Source organism: Vombatus ursinus, unplaced genomic scaffold (genome assembly GCF_900497805.2).
Source record: "Vombatus ursinus unplaced genomic scaffold, bare-nosed wombat genome assembly UNPS02006874.1, whole genome shotgun sequence".
Classification (NCBI taxonomy): domain Eukaryota; kingdom Metazoa; phylum Chordata; class Mammalia; order Diprotodontia; family Vombatidae; genus Vombatus; species Vombatus ursinus.
The window spans coordinates 5,648,343-5,660,867 of record NW_020946652.1 but is presented as its reverse complement, the minus strand read 5'-3'; the positions used below and the strand labels follow the sequence as shown (position 1 = coordinate 5,660,867).

Here is a 12,525-nt window from a genome sequence, read left to right as displayed (position 1 = left end):
GAGAGGAGAGGAGAAGAGAGGAGAGGAGAAGAGAAGAGAAGAAGAGAGAAGAGAAGAGGAGAGAAGAGAAGAGAAGAAGAGAGAAGAGAAGAGGAGAGAAGAGTCAGGGGAACGAGGGGAGGGAGAGGGGCAGGTGGGGAGGAGGACAACGTTGCAGGTGGGGGACACCCCCGTCTCCCACGTACCAGAATTAAAGACTTCTCTTTAGTTGTGCTTCCTCCTTCCTGCCCTCCCACCTGCTGTTCCCTACAGTCACTCTTACTTCCAGGCAGCAGGAGGTGCCTGGTACGTCTGGCTGCCAGAGATCTCTAGGTCTCAGAGAAATCAATCAGGAAAGGTTTGCTTCCCAGCATCCAGGGCTAATGACTTCCCTGGCAGTTTAGTCTTGTGCTAGACCTTGAAAATGTTCTTATGATGGATGTCAGTTTCCGATGCCCTGCTGTGTGTGAGCACACACACACACACACACACACACCTTGAGCAGAATGGAAATGCGTCAAGGACATTGAAAGACAGGGATGGAGAATGTCTTGATTGAAGGATGGCTGGTTACTTCGGCTCTGGCCTTACATCTGATCATGTTCTTATTCCAGAATCTCCCTTAGAGTCTGCCATGGTTTATACTAGAGGTACAACATCTTGTAGGTGGGTGATTGCTAAGACCCCATGGCAACAAAAGCCAGGCTAACCCCTAGAGATGGCAAAAGGTCCTCCAGCTTCTCTTCTAGACTAAAGCAAATTCACTGAGAATAGTGAGTTTTCCAGACCATGGATCAATCGATCTTCTTTTAAATGTCTCCCTCACTCATCTCTCTCTGTACCTGTCTCTTTGTCTCTCTCTCTGTCTCTGTCTTTCTGCTTTGTGAAATATGAGGCTCTCTCACAGCTTGCCTGCTAGAGTTCAAGACATTTCTTTTTTCTTTTCGCTCTTTCACACACTTCAAGGGAGAAGGTGGAATCAGACCTGACATTCCTGGGTCTCCTGATCTTGGAGAATCGCCTGAAGGAGGAGACCAAGCCAGTCTTGGAAGAGCTCGCCTCTGCCAATATACGGACAGTGATGGTCACAGGTACGGAGGAGGCTGGGCTTGCGAAGTCAGCTTGTGTGAGCTCATGACTTCTGGTTGTTCCTGGAAGAATGGGTCTTTCTCCTCCAAATCAGAGCCTGTTAACTTATTTCACTGAAAATGTTGAGGTCATTCACGGAGAGTTCCCTCTTCTCCCCTCCTCCTCGTCTCACATCCCTCAGATGCCATCTGCCACTCTATCCTCCTTTCCCCTCATCTCCCAAGAAGAGGCGGTCCTTCTTCTTGCCAAGGAAAACCTGTCTGCCTGCACAAGTGATTCTATTCCATCTCCACTAAAGTTTTCCCCTCTATCATCCCTGCTCTCACAGTAATCTTAATTCACTCTATTATTTGCTTTTCTGCTGCCCATAGACATTGCACATCTCTCTCCATCCCTGTAGCTTTATCTCTTCTCCCTTTTCTGGCTAAATGCCTGGAAAAGATGTCCTGCAACCAATGCCTCGCCTCCCTTTGGTCTCACTCCTTTCTTCACTCTCTACAGTCTGGCTTCTGACCTCATCTCTCAGCTGAAACTTTTCTCTCCAGAGTTACCCATGATCTCTTAGTTGCTTTTTGTCAATCCTTTCTCCTTGATGTCTGTGCGGCTGCTGGCTCTGTTGGTCACTGTCTCTTTCTAGACATTCCCTTCTCTCTAGGGTTTCAGGACACTCTTCTCTCCTGGTTCTCCTCCTACTTCTCCGACCCCTCTCTGGCCTCTCTGACTGCTCTGTCTCTTGCTGGCTCTTCATGTAAGTCTTACCTGTTAACGCAGGGGTTTACCAGAACTAACTTGGACTGTTTCACAAAGGCCGATTCTTAAATTTTCAGTGTATTTACCCCTCAAAAATGGCAAATGTTTTAAATCAGGGCTTTTTATTGTTTTGTTGATTATCTAAATTTGAGAAAATGATAGAGAAAATATTAATAAGCAGATGAAACTTAAGAGCATGTCATTCCTTTTTCAGAGAGATGCTTGTTAAACATTTCCCAGCACCCTTGGCTGGGGGTGTCCCTCAAGGTTTTGTCCTGAGCCCTCTTCTCTTTTCCCTCTATACTATTTCACTTGGTGATCTCATAAATTCCTGTGGTTCTAACTTCCGTCTCTATGCTGATGATTCTCCTCTTTGTTTAACCTGACCTCCCTCTTGACCTCCACTCTTACATATTTGACTGACTACTGCACATTTTGATCTGAACATCTCATCTTATGTTTCTAAAGGTCTCATTAGACATCTTAGGTTCAACACATCCCAAACAGAACTCATTATCTTTCCTCCCAAACTCTCTCTTCTGCTGAACTTCCCTCTTATTGTAGAGGCCACCACCATCCTCCCAGTCTCTTAGGCTCCCAACCTGGGTATCACTGTCTTCTCCTAACTCTCACCCCCAGATCCACTCAGCCTAAGTCCTGCTAATTCTACCATTGCAGCATCTCCCAAATATCCCCCTTCTCTCCTCTGACCCTGAGCCTACCTGGTACATGCCCTCATCTCCTCATGCCTCTTGGTAGGTTTACTCGCCTCAAATCTTTCTCTACTCAAATCCATCTTTTATTCACTTGTCAATCTGATCGTCCTTAAGCACAAGTTTAACTATGTCATCCCCCTCCACCATTCAACCAACTCTTCTGGCTTTCTATCACATCCAGGTTCAAATATAAAATCCTCTGTTTGGCTTCATAACCTGGACCCTTCTATATTTCCAATCTTCTTATGCCTTAGTCTTCTTCCTGTGATCCAGTGATCCAGTGACAACGATCTCCTTGACGTTTCTCCCCGGCTCTGGGCATTTTTATTGGCTGTCCTCCATGCCTGGAGTCCTCTTCCCTTCATCTGCTTGGTTTTCCAAGTGTCAGCAGATTCCCATCAAAGCTAGTGCTGCTCTTCTGTGGATCATCTCCAGTTCGTCTTGTATAGATCTCGTTTGTACACACTTGTTTACATTTTGTCTCCATTAGACACCAAGTTCGTTGAAAGCCGGGACTGTCTTTTACCTTTATTTCTATCCCCAGAACTTAGCACAGTGCTTGATGCATGCTTGATAAATGTTTGTTGACTGACTGACAGAGACACAGCAGACCCTAGGTTGGTGATGTGCCTGTTTCTTCTGCCCACTTCTTATGGAGTTGTTGAGAGTGGGGGCCACGGAACCTGCTGGGCGGCCACCTAGAGAGGAGCCAAGGGCCTCCATAATCACAAACAGTGACTGGCTTGTGGGCCAAGGCATTTTCAAAACCATTGTATGATGTTCCCACCTATTGAGGCTTGCCAGGTTCTCTTGTCATTATCTTTGTAAAGCGTAAGCTCCTGGGGGGCAGGCATTATTTGGCTTTGTCTTTCTATCCCTGGTGCCCAGGGCAGCACCTGGCACATCATCATTACTTGTGGCATTAAATAGAAAGAGCTCAGCGAGTTCCAAGGAGCAGCTGCCCGTGATTCGGGCACCCTGAGGAGTTGTTCTCCCCACCCCCGCCATCTTCCAGCACTGGTCCAAGTCTTGGGTCCGGGCGCCTTCTGGGTCTACACCTGTGATCCTTGGTCCCTATGCCTCAGCAATCTCTCCCTCACCATCGCCTTGACCTGGGAGACATCACAAGCCATCCCTTTGCCCAAAAGTGGGAGTGCCAAGGGATTTTGTGACTGATGTTTACAGGTGACAACCTGCAGACTGCGGTCACTGTGGCCAAGAAATCAGGGATGATCGCCGAAAGACTGAGAGTCATTCTTATCGAAGCCAATGAGGCTGATGGATCCTCACCAGCCTCAGTTACTTGGAAACTGCTAGAAGACAGAAAACACGCTGGCTACAGACACCAGGTAAACGGAGAGAGTCCATGCTTTTGGATGAGTAGGTAAGGCCTGTGACCCCAGGCAGAGGGTATGGGTGGGTACAGCTGCATGGAATGTCTCAGGAGATTCTGTAGTGGCCCCTCACTCCCATTCCTGCTGCCAAAGGGGCTGTGCATGACCTCCAAAGGCAGGGCGGCATAGTGGAGAGGGAAGGACGCTGGGTCGAGAGTCAGGGGAGCGGGGTTCAAATCCTGACTTTGCCACTTCTTACCTGCACAAATGAGAGAAAATCAGTGCACCTCTGTGGCCCTCCATTTCTTCATCTAAAAAAGAAGGAAATTGGGCTTGCCATGGTCTTTGTTCTCCTCTGACTCTCATTCTGGGTCCTACAATCCTCCATCTAATTCAATTCCATCATAGTCCATTAGGCAGCAAACATTTCCTCATCACCTACTCCGTGTCATGTACTGTGTATTTACAGCTCATAAGAGGCATCCCAGGTGTCCATTTTTTTTTCCACTCTTAGAAAAAAAAAAACTACCCTTTCCTTATTCCTAAAGAAATATGCACCTTGTGGCAGAGAGGTCAGGTAAAAGAAAAATCGTTCCTGCTGCTTCTCATGTTTCCAAAATGGCCACTGAGCCAAAGGGGAGCTGGGGCACAGCTGAGATGCCGATGCCCTGGAAAACCAGAATCAATTTTCTTTCCCACAGAAAATGTTTAAATGTTGTTCCTTTCCCATTTCTGTCTTCTTTTGGGGCTGCACTGAGCTGGGCAGGGAGAACCGGGTCTAGAAAACTGGAGTACCACGAGTCTCCCCTTGGGCAGACTCTGGATGAGCTCTGCATTGACCGGGAGAGGAAGATCATTGGTTTAGAGCTAGGAGGAAGCTTGGAGGTATTGAGTCCAGTCCCCTTTTACAGATGAGGAGAGGAAGGCCCCCAAAGGGGAAATGACTTGCCCAAGGTCACGCAGCTAGTGTGCATTTAAGGTGAGATTTGAACCCAAGTTTTCCTGACTCTAAGCCCAGTGCCGGTGCATTTTGTTATCAAAGAATAGCATGGGAGGGGTGATAATTGTCCTTCTTAGGGCTGTACTGGTGAGAACCTAATGTCCACACCCCTGTTTGGCTAAGTTAATGTCATTACGGGCTGCCTAGGGTCTGGTGGGAGAGTGGGAGAATTGCTGTTTCCGTTCTGTAAGTGTGTGGGCCATGTTCATCTAGCAAGGGGAGCTTACGTAGGGTATCTGGAGAGGGGGTGGCTGAGAAGGAACATGAAGCAGCCCAAGTCTGCTTCCATCATGTTCCTATGAAGGTGCTTATGGTTTTGACCAATTAATGTTTTCAATTGCAAGTTCAGAAATAACCATGGCCTGGCTTGCAGGACAGTTATATTAATATTGGGGAAGACATCAGCAAACCCAGAGATGAAGACGAAAGTTATCATTTTGCCATGACTGGGAAATCCTATCAGGTGATAAGCCAACATTTCAGCGGTCTGCTGCCAAAAGTAAGTCTGGGGACTAGATTCAAACAGTGTTTCTGACTGATTTCACCCACAGCATGAAATCCTTTGAAAACGGGTTAGTAGGTTGGGGATATCTGCCAGTTCGAGGATGTTGGATAAAGGCACAGGTTTCATTTTGAGCGAATGTACGGATGACGTAAAGTTAAGAGGGAGAGATTGCACACTGGGTGGAAGTCAGGGTCCCAACAGGTCCCAACAAACTAGAATAATAGTCTTAATAGAATCTTATATATATTAAGCACTTACTGTATACAGGGCTCCAGCAGGACCTCATCATGTTTGGGTGCCAGGTTTTTGCCAATGGAGGGAACAAGATGTGTCTCCCAGGAAATCCCCACTCTGTTGAAATCATAAAGTAGTGACTCAGTGACATGTAGAGAGATTAGAGATGATTAACTCCTGTGCTGGAAAGTGGTCTAATGCTTATGAATGGAATCCAAGTCTCTATTTCAGTCTCGAGTGAAGACAGATTGACTGCAAGCTTGAACTTAAATCTAATTTGTGCTAATTGTCAAACCAGTCTCGTGATACGGCGTCCTCCTGCTTCCTTCTTACATCTTTTTGATGTGATGAACTCTTTCCATATATTCTTTTTTAACAGATCCTGATGAACGCCACGGTTTTTGCCAGAATGTCTCCTGGGCAGAAATCCAATCTGGTTGAAGAGTTTCAGAAGCTGGAGTAGGTTCTTTGGAGAGCAGGAGGCCTCCGATTGGAGCCTCATCCCACTCTAGCTTTTCCTCTGGGTCTCCTGCTTCAATAGAAAGCACATGTGCTGCTGAGCAGGCGCTGGTGTGAATGTGGGGAAGTCTCAGTCACTAGTTCTGAAAATATCCCCGTGTTCATTTCTTAGACGATTTCTTTCCCCCTCCCGCAATCCCAGGCCAGCACCCTCAGGAAGCACATCTCTTGTAACATGAGTCTGACAGCCTCAGACTCAGTTGGGAAGATGGGCCAGCCAAGTATAACTTGCTAATCTTGTCACTTGACTCATGCTAGTGAGCTGGTGCTTTGTACACACTCACATATTACACATGACTCTCCCACTTGTGCAGCAAACTCATTGGGTGTTTCATTATTCAACACACACAAAAAAAAGTGGTTTTGGGCCATTCTGAGAGTTAGAAGAATGAGCAATGTGCCTTTAAATGGCAGGGGTGTGGCCAAACGTTTCAGACTGTCGAGGTGCTTCCTGGGCTCTTGGCTTCTACACTGGGGGCTCGAGATGGATTTGGTTTTGTGAGATAGGATTCCAGGGAGAAGTCTTCCTTGGGCAGCGGCATGTGGTTCTGATGCTTGGGCTGGTCTGCTCTCTTTGACCTTCGTGGCTTCAGATGTGCTTTCCGAGCTGGGTGCTGGTCATGCTTCTGCCCCTACATGCTTGTCTTTGTGGTCTGGGATTGGAATTTGCAAATTCTATCTCAGGATCCCAATGGACGGCCAGGGAAGGCTTAGGTGAATTGTCCAGGAACCCACGTGAAGCCCTCTTGTCCGTTGCCTGGGCTGTTGACTAACGCTGCTCCCCGGTCAGCTCCAGGCTCTCAGACTAACTCCCTGAAAAGAAACTGGGAGTTACCAGGCCCGTGCCCCTGTGACCTTGCTGTGTGCTCCCACCCTAGCATCCTTGAACTCAAGGCACTCCCAGGCCAGGCTGTTTTGGTGCTAAGGCATCTACTGACTTTACCCTCTGCAGTTACTTTGTAGGTATGTGTGGTGATGGAGCCAATGACTGCGGGGTAAGTGCGGGCGAGCTCTTGACGTGGCCTTGGTCCAAATCACAAGGAAGTGCTTCAGAGCCTTGATATTGACATGTCCATGCCCACCACACCCTGGAGTACTGGGAAGTCTGGGACAGAGCTGGCCCCAATCAGGGCCCCTGACTGCTCTCTAAGAATTAGTGATACCCATGCCTCCTTTCCCATTGAGGCTTTGTGGATTCAACTCAAAGTCAATCCCCTTCTCCCTCTCCAATGACTTGATGTTTACTCTGCACATATTTTGTATTTCCTTATCTGTGTGCTCATCTCCCACCTAGACCCAGTAGAATGTAAGCTCCTCGAAGGTAGGAACTGTTCATTTCTGACTTCGTATCTTGCCCACTGCATTATAGATATATTATTAACCAACTGATAAACATTTATTAGGTACCTACTATGTGCCAAGCACTTTGCTAAGTGCTAGAGATGCTAAAAAAGGCAAAAAAAACCCCAACAATCCCTGCCCTCAAGAAGCTTACAATCTAATGGGGAGACAACGTGCAAAGAAATGCATATGAAGCAAGCTATATACAGAATAAATAGGGAATAATTAATAGAGAGAAACCACAGAAATTAAGAAGGGTTGGGGAAGGTTTCCTGTAGAAGGTAGATTTTAATTGGGACTAAATTCATTTAAATTCAGCAAACATTTTATAAGCATCTGCTATTACAGTGACTGAGTCTTTTTCATACCAGGGACCACTCTGGCACCTAGTTAGTCTGGCAAAGCCATAAAATAAAATATATAAGGTCATAAAGGAAACCAGTTACGTTTAAGTACAATTATCAAACATATTTAAAAAAGAAGTCTCTAACCCTCAGATTAAGCATGTTCCAGGCACTATGCTAGGTGCTAGAGCTGTTGCTTAGTCACTTTCAGTCATGGCCAACTCCTTAGGACCCTGTTCTTGGCAAAGATACTCCAGCTTATTTTACAGCAGAGGAAACTGAGGCCAACAGGGTAAGTGACTTGCCTAGGGCCACACAGCTAGTGAGTGTCTTAGGTTGGATTTGAACTCATGAAGACGAGTCTTCCTGACTCCAGGCCTGGCACTGTCTCCATTGTGCCACCTAGCTGCCTAAGTGCTAGAGGTACAAAGACGGAAATGATTGTCCTTGACCTCGAGAAGCTTACATTCTGTTGAGGGGAACAGCATGCACACAGAGAAAGAAATGCAAGCTAACTGGAGGGAGACAGTGCTACTAATCGGGGGAATCAGGGAAGACTTCCTTTGGGAGGAGGTCCCTGAGCTGAGCCCTCTAGGAGAAGCGGGCATTCTAAGGACCAAGGGGAAGAAGGAGTGCGTTCCAGGCAAGGGGGCAGTCAGGCTCAGGCGGGGGTTAGAGGAGAAGAAAAGAACAGACTGTCTCAGTCGGTCACCCAGATCACTGGTGCTCCCCATGTACCGTGAATAGGAGACACTGACAGATGAAGGCGACTTGTGAATGAAACCCAAACGTTTGCATTTCAGGCTTTGAAAATGGCTCACGCAGGCATTTCCCTGTCTGAACAAGAGGCCTCCGTGGCTTCCCCATTCACCTCCAAAACCCCGAATATAGAATGTGTGCCCCACCTCATCAAGTAAGTTTGCTCTTCCCCAAATCTGTGCTTTCTTTTGGGTTTTCCAGCCCCAGTCACGTGGTCCTGGGGGGAAGGGCAGGAAGCAGGTCAGAAGCAGCTCCAAGGGTTCAACTTGGCGGCTGTGCTCCAAACTCGTTGGCTTCACCTGGGGGGTCATGCCACGTGGCTCCGAAGAGCCAGCAAGAAATGGAAGTGGCCCGAGATTTTCAGGGGCGTTCATGGAATGAGGCTGAGTTTTTTTGGCTCTTTTGCTGGATGAATGAGTCTTATTTAATCGGGTTCCCTCGGGCCTGATTGAGAGGGGATTTCCCCTCTGCATTTCCAGGGGCTTGAAGTAACCCAAGAGAAGCAGCCATCCTTTCTCTAGGTTTTACGATGATGCTTAACTTTGCTCCTCTGCCCATGTCAGACACTTGACCCAAATTGCACTGGGATAAGCCTCGCCATGGTGCCAATTGCCCTCTCAGATCCTTCCTTTAACATGGAACCCAAGATGGAGCTGGGGGCTTAGAAAGCTAATCACATCTCCTATTTCTATCACATGCCAAAGTTCTCTTTTGTTTAACAACGCTGTAAAGTTGGCAGCTTGCTTATTACCATCCCCATTTCCTAGATGAGAAGACTGAGGCTCATGGAGTTGCAGAGACTTGCCTGAGGTTACGCAGCTTCCTAGTGGCAAATCTTGGTCAACACCTGGGTCTCCCAGCTCCCGGTCTGGATGCCGTCCTCTTCACCATACTCTAGTCTTCGGGTTTCAGAGGAATGTGCCAACTGGCTAGGCAGTAGGAGAATTTGTCCGGGTCCATATGGTTCCCTGATCTCCCTGAATGCTGGAGAGGAGGCCAGTCACGTCCTCCTCTGGGGCTGCAGTCCCTCCGTCCTCCTGAGTTCTCTCTGGAGCAGTGACTTAGGCCAGTTTCCCAATCACCCAGCAGGGCTCCACTCAGAAGTGGGCTCTGCACCGAGCTCCGTTCTAGTTTTAAAGTGGCTCCAAATAACATTGAATAGCATCCGTGGCTGGGGCCTTCTAGGTCACTGGCTGCAGGTGAGAAGGAGGAAGAGAAGGGGGCTGAGCCCCCAGGTAGCTTCATTAGAAAGTGCATCATAGGCATTTCCTTGTCTTAGGAAAGGCAAGGGCCAAGACCTTTTCAGACTTTCTCTCAGGATCAGTCTCTCAGGCTGAGGGCCATTGGTCTCATTGACGACAAGGACAGAATGCCTGAAGGGAATCCCCATTGACCTGGACCAAAAGTCAATAGTAAGATTGAGAGGCCACCCAGAGATGAGGCCATTCCTGAAAAACCATTACACAGGGTAGACTTTGAGCTGGTGGGGCTCGTGGGGGTCACTGAGGTCACCCCCTTATTTTACAAAGGAGGAAACTGAGGCCAAGAGAGATGAGGGGACTCCTCACAAGTCAAACAGATCCTAAGGAGTAGAGCTAGGAATTAAGCCTGGCTCCGTAAGGAGCATTCTTTTCACTGAATCATGCCAACTCCCATATTGTGTCAATAAAATTTTAAAAGATTAGATTCAATAACTTAAAAGAAGAATTTCTGTCTTACCTGAAAAAACATGTGCACATTTGTAAAAATGACTATTATTTGTTTGGCCAAACGCGTCACTGGAGAGAAACCTGTGATCAAAGGGCATGTGATGCTATAGAATCCAGAAGGCAAGAGCTCCCCAGCATCCTTTCCCAGAAGCCGGCTCTCATCGTGTTAATGATAACATGTCATACAGTCTGTTATGGCCACTACTTCATTTGCTACATATAGCAATCCTAATGGGTTGGAGTGATAACCATTGCTTCCCCATTTTACAGATGAAGATATGTAAGCTGCAGTGATGGAGCCATGGTCTGTGCCCGAAGCAGGATTGGACCCTGGGTCTCTCCTGACTCCCTCTAGTGCCCTTACCGCTGCCCTACCTGCCTCTTTCTGTCTTTGCTAATTGATATGGAGATAGCTCAGCCTGTGGTTGAGGCTGTAGAGATGAGAGATATGGGGGAGAATCTGATCTTCTACCCTGCTGGGCTCCCTCCCCAGTGGCACCAGCGCAGTTGTCCTTGGGTTACTCTGGCACCCACGGCCCTCAGGCAGCCCTAAAGACTCCCAGGGTCAGAGCTTCAGGGTTGGAGACGTTGTCAGTGGTCCCTCTAGCCCAACCCACATTGCCCTTCTATGATCGAGTCATGCTCAGCAAGAGGTCACTTAATGCTTGGTGAAAGGCCGCCAGTGAGGGTCCCACCCAGACCCCCGGGAAGATGACCAGCCCACCTGGGTGGGTGATGCTCCAGCAACCTTCCCCCACTGCCTACGTTCTCCTGACTGACTGACTGACCTCCCATTTCTTGTCCTTAAATAGGGAAGGACGTGCGGCGCTGGTCACCTCATTCTGTATGTTTAAGTACATGGCTCTGTACAGCATGATTCAGTACGTCGGCGTGCTCCTGCTCTACTGGGTATGACACGGACCCCGTCCCCTGGGCCAGTGAGAAGCAGCAGGAGGATGTGGCCTCCTCCACGGCAGGGAATAGATACAGAAGATCCTGAGTCTAGAAGGGACCTTGGGGCCAGCTGGTCCAACCCCATCACTTTTCAGATGAGGAAACTGAGGCCCAGAGAAGAGAAAGGATTCAGGGTCATAGACTTAGGAACTTGGAGGTCGCCTAGTCCCGGATCTTGGGTTTAGAATGGAAAGGACCTCAGCAATCGTGTCGTCCAGCCATCTCACTTTATAGGGAGGGAAAGCGAAGCCCACAAAGGTGAAGTGACTTCCCAAGATCGTTGGTCCTTTACACCCAAGCCTGCGCTCTTTCTGAGGTGTCGTGATGCCCAGTCTTCCCATTTTACGGATGAGAAAATTGAGACCCGGAGAAAGAAGTGGATTTAGGTCTATAGATTCAGAGCTAGAAGGACCTTGGAGGTGCTGTGGTTCGGTGCTTTCATTTTAGAGATGGGGAGACCCCGTCCCCAAATGGGGAAGGGACTCACTCAAGGCCGCAGAGCTAGTAAAGGACAAGTCAGGATTCGGATTCAGAGTTTTCAGTCAGAGAGGATCAAGTGCATATGAGAATGGTGGTCCCTTCTAAAAAAAAGGAAAGCAAGAAACTGGAAAGACTCAGCCTCTCTCCTTTGGGGGAGCTTAGTATTGCTGCTTTTCTTTTCAATTTAGGTCCTCTTTTTTCTTTTTGGCAAGGCAATTGGGGTTAAATGACTTGCCCAGAGTCACACAGCTAGTGAGTGTTATGTGTCTGAGACTAGATCTGAACTCAGGTCCTCCTGACTCCAGGGCTGGTGCTCTAGTCACTGCGCCACCTAGTTACCCCTATTGCTGCTTTTTGATTCCCATGTTCCCTCTGTGGCTGCCCTTGACCACATCCATAGAAGCTGGGGTCACATGGATGAGAGACTAAATTGTTATGGATGCATGGGGAGGAATGGTATAAAGCTAAGACTTGTCAGGAAGTCACAGTCCCTGGCACCACGACCGGTTCTTCCAGACCCGCCCTACAGCCCATCTTCCCACCCTCCCAACCACTGGCTCATCATGACTATTCTAAACTTTTATCCTTTCTCCTGCATAGATGGACCATCCCAGGATTTCCACAGGGAGGTTTCCCTGGGAGGCAGTGGGAACCAGTCTGTTTGTTAGCCGTGGATGCCAACAAGACCATTCTGTGGGCACTGGGCAGCGTGTGGTTGGAGAGTTCCGTGGCTGGGCTCTGGTTGAGGTTACCTGTCATCCATCCCCTAGTGGACTCTGGGCCTTTGTATAAGAACAAATGCCACATATTGG

At 48.2% G+C, this 12,525-nt stretch overlaps 1 protein-coding gene across 2 annotated transcripts in view; it reads left to right on the top strand.

Annotated features, from left to right (window-relative positions):
- Nucleotides 1–12,525, top strand: part of ATP13A4 (ATPase 13A4) — an 84,935-nt gene that overhangs the window by 58,094 nt on the left and 14,316 nt on the right. For both annotated transcript variants that reach the window (XM_027848858.1, XM_027848857.1), the window contains exons 18-24: nucleotides 946–1,070; nucleotides 3,720–3,883; nucleotides 5,242–5,367; nucleotides 5,987–6,066; nucleotides 7,079–7,121; nucleotides 8,615–8,724; nucleotides 11,092–11,188. In XM_027848858.1, coding sequence (XP_027704659.1) covers nucleotides 946–1,070; nucleotides 3,720–3,883; nucleotides 5,242–5,367; nucleotides 5,987–6,066; nucleotides 7,079–7,121; nucleotides 8,615–8,724; nucleotides 11,092–11,188 — 745 coding nt within the window. The remainder of the gene's footprint in view (nucleotides 1–945; nucleotides 1,071–3,719; nucleotides 3,884–5,241; nucleotides 5,368–5,986; nucleotides 6,067–7,078; nucleotides 7,122–8,614; nucleotides 8,725–11,091; nucleotides 11,189–12,525) is intronic.